Here is a 2294-nt window from a genome sequence, read left to right as displayed (position 1 = left end):
CACCAGCACACCCCTACAGCTAAGAAGTCTCCGCCTGTTCAGCCTCCTCCCTCCCTTCCTCCACTAAGTACAACCCAGGAGGACCTTGTAAGGGCATGGAGTAAAAGATGGTCTCAAGGCATATGACTGTCATGTTAGAATTGTGGCTGAGAGTCTAATATTTCCTTTGGCTTACAGTACTGTCTGTTTCCCTAACTGGGCCTCAGTTTCCTTATTTTTAGAATGGGGAAAGGTCTCTACTCTTAGAAGGGTTGGGGGGGCTAAATTACATGTTCTGTCAGCCTGGGCCATCACTGCCACTGAGGCATAGATTTGTGAAGTGGCTCAAAAGTAAGAAGAGGAAAAAGACCGTGCAGATCTGGTTCTTCCAAGGCCGGGCTGGGCCAGAGCAATGACTTAGAAAATGGGACGTCTCCCCACCCGCAGCGCAGGGTCGAGTTCCTCGGAAAAGAGGCTGAATTCCCACGGACTAAGAATTACTTCGCCCTTCTTATCTCCATCGAAGGGCGGGGAGGAAGCGGGGATACGGTGTCAACCGGGACACAGAAATGATATAAATCCTCTCTGATGGTCCTTGGCCAGTGCTCTGCCCATTACTGAGCGTGTGACTTGGAAAAGTGACTTCGCCTCCCCAAGCCTCAGTTTCCCCATCCGCGCTGTGGGCAAAACGGCAGCATTTGAGGCACAGAACCGCTTTCGAAGTGCAGGATAACGTCGGGCACGCGGTCAGCGCTCGCACACGCCGGCCGGCTCAGACCGTCCGGGGTTCCGCAGGCCCGACGCTGTCCCCTCGGGGGCGCTGCCACCGCCCAGGCCTCGGCCTCGGGCCACGCGGGCCCGTCGCCGCCACGCCCCGGGCCTTTGCCCCCAGGCCGCGCTGGCCGCCCCCCAACCCCATCCCGCGGGCCCGCCGACTCACCCGTGTAGTGCACCACGCAGGTCTGGCCGCGCTTCGGGAAGGTGCGCCCTGAGGAGACAGACGGGCGCGGTGAGCGGATGCGCGCGGCAGCCGGGGCACTCCGAGGCCGCTGGGCGCACCTACTCACCGTCTCCGGGGGAGATGGTCTCCACCTGCACTCCCATGGCGGCGGCGGCGGCGGCGGCGGACGCGGGGCGGGCGGGCGGCGCGACGGCCGGCGCGACAGGCGGCGTGGACAGAGAGCGAATCTGGCGGCGGTTCCGCGGCTGTGCCTCGTCCCTCCGCGGAACGGCGGCGCACGCGCGCGCCCCCGCAGCCCCGCCCTGCGTGCGCGCCCCACACGGCGCGCACGTCCCCGGAGCCCGGGCCGCGGGGCCGGGGGGCCGGAAGCCCGGAAGCCCCGAGGCGTCCGGATGCAGTCGTTCCGGGGGGCCGGGCTTCTTCCCTCACCTTTCCTTTCTCCGTTTTTCCAGCCGGGCAGGCATCTCTAGCCCAGTTTCCGGATCCGAGAAATGGAAATCAGAGTTGGGGGTCGGCCAGTTACCAGTTACTGACCAGGGGACTGAGAAGTCCACACCTGCCCTGTGAAAAGGATGGTTGTGAGAGGTCCGAGCAAATGTGCGTTCGCGATAGCATTCAATCAGTGGGTCACGATTCTGAGTTCTGTTTTTCTGATTTGGAGGAGGCGTCAGCATTTACACTGCCCTGCATGAAGCCTGTCCTCTCTTGTCCGAATTCATTCATTCATTCATTCATCCATTCACAGCTTGCATACATATATTCTTATTGAGCACCTACTCTGTGCCATGCACTGTGTTAGGTGCTGGGGAAACGTGGGTAAAGGAAACTCCGTACCTGACCTTGCAGAACTTAACGGTCTCGCGAGGAAGAGACAATCAACCACGCAGGTAAATGTAAAGTTTCAAATCTGTAAGTACTGTGAGAGCGGTTCATGGCATTGTGCTCTGAGGGACATATAATAGAGATGCCTGACTTAACGTGGACTGTGGTGACATGCTTCCCTGGGGTAGCCAGGTTTAGTCTAGGTCGGAACGTGTTGACCAGCTGTGTGTGTGTTGGGGCAGGTGAGGCAGAAGGAACAGGTAGAGGCATTGCAGCCAGAAGGAGCATTGTGACACAGTCTAGGACCTGAGGGAGACAGATGTGGACCAGTCCACATCCCTGCATGTGCTCCTGAGGTGTTTTAAACATGGCCCCAAAGTTCTTTAACACTCTTCTCAGCATCTGTGTCCCCTCTTTCCCTAGAATCTCAGGGAGCCTTGTGACTGCTTTGGCAATTTTCGCATTATTTAGGATATGGGCTGTAACGGAAACCAAATTAACTGGCTGAAATGAGGCAGAAGTTGGTGTCTCT

At 58.4% G+C, this 2294-nt stretch overlaps 1 protein-coding gene across 1 annotated transcript in view; it reads right to left on the bottom strand.

Annotated features, from left to right (window-relative positions):
- The window catches only part of FKBP1A (FKBP prolyl isomerase 1A), a 24358-nt gene extending 23138 nt beyond the window's left edge, over window positions 1-1220 (bottom strand). The window contains exons 1-2 of the mRNA XM_082671563.1: window positions 1047-1220; window positions 920-967 (exon numbers count right to left, since the gene is read on the bottom strand). Of these exons, the coding sequence (XP_082527689.1) occupies window positions 920-967; window positions 1047-1083 (85 nt within the window). The 5' untranslated portion in view covers window positions 1084-1220. The remainder of the gene's footprint in view (window positions 1-919; window positions 968-1046) is intronic.
- Window positions 1221-2294: the final 1074 nt, after the last annotated feature.

Source organism: Grampus griseus, assembly GCF_964374135.1.
Source record: "Grampus griseus genome assembly, chromosome: 14".
Lineage (NCBI taxonomy): Eukaryota > Metazoa > Chordata > Mammalia > Artiodactyla > Delphinidae > Grampus > Grampus griseus.
Note: the sequence above shows the minus strand (reverse complement) of the source record. Positions and strands in the feature narration are given on the sequence as shown.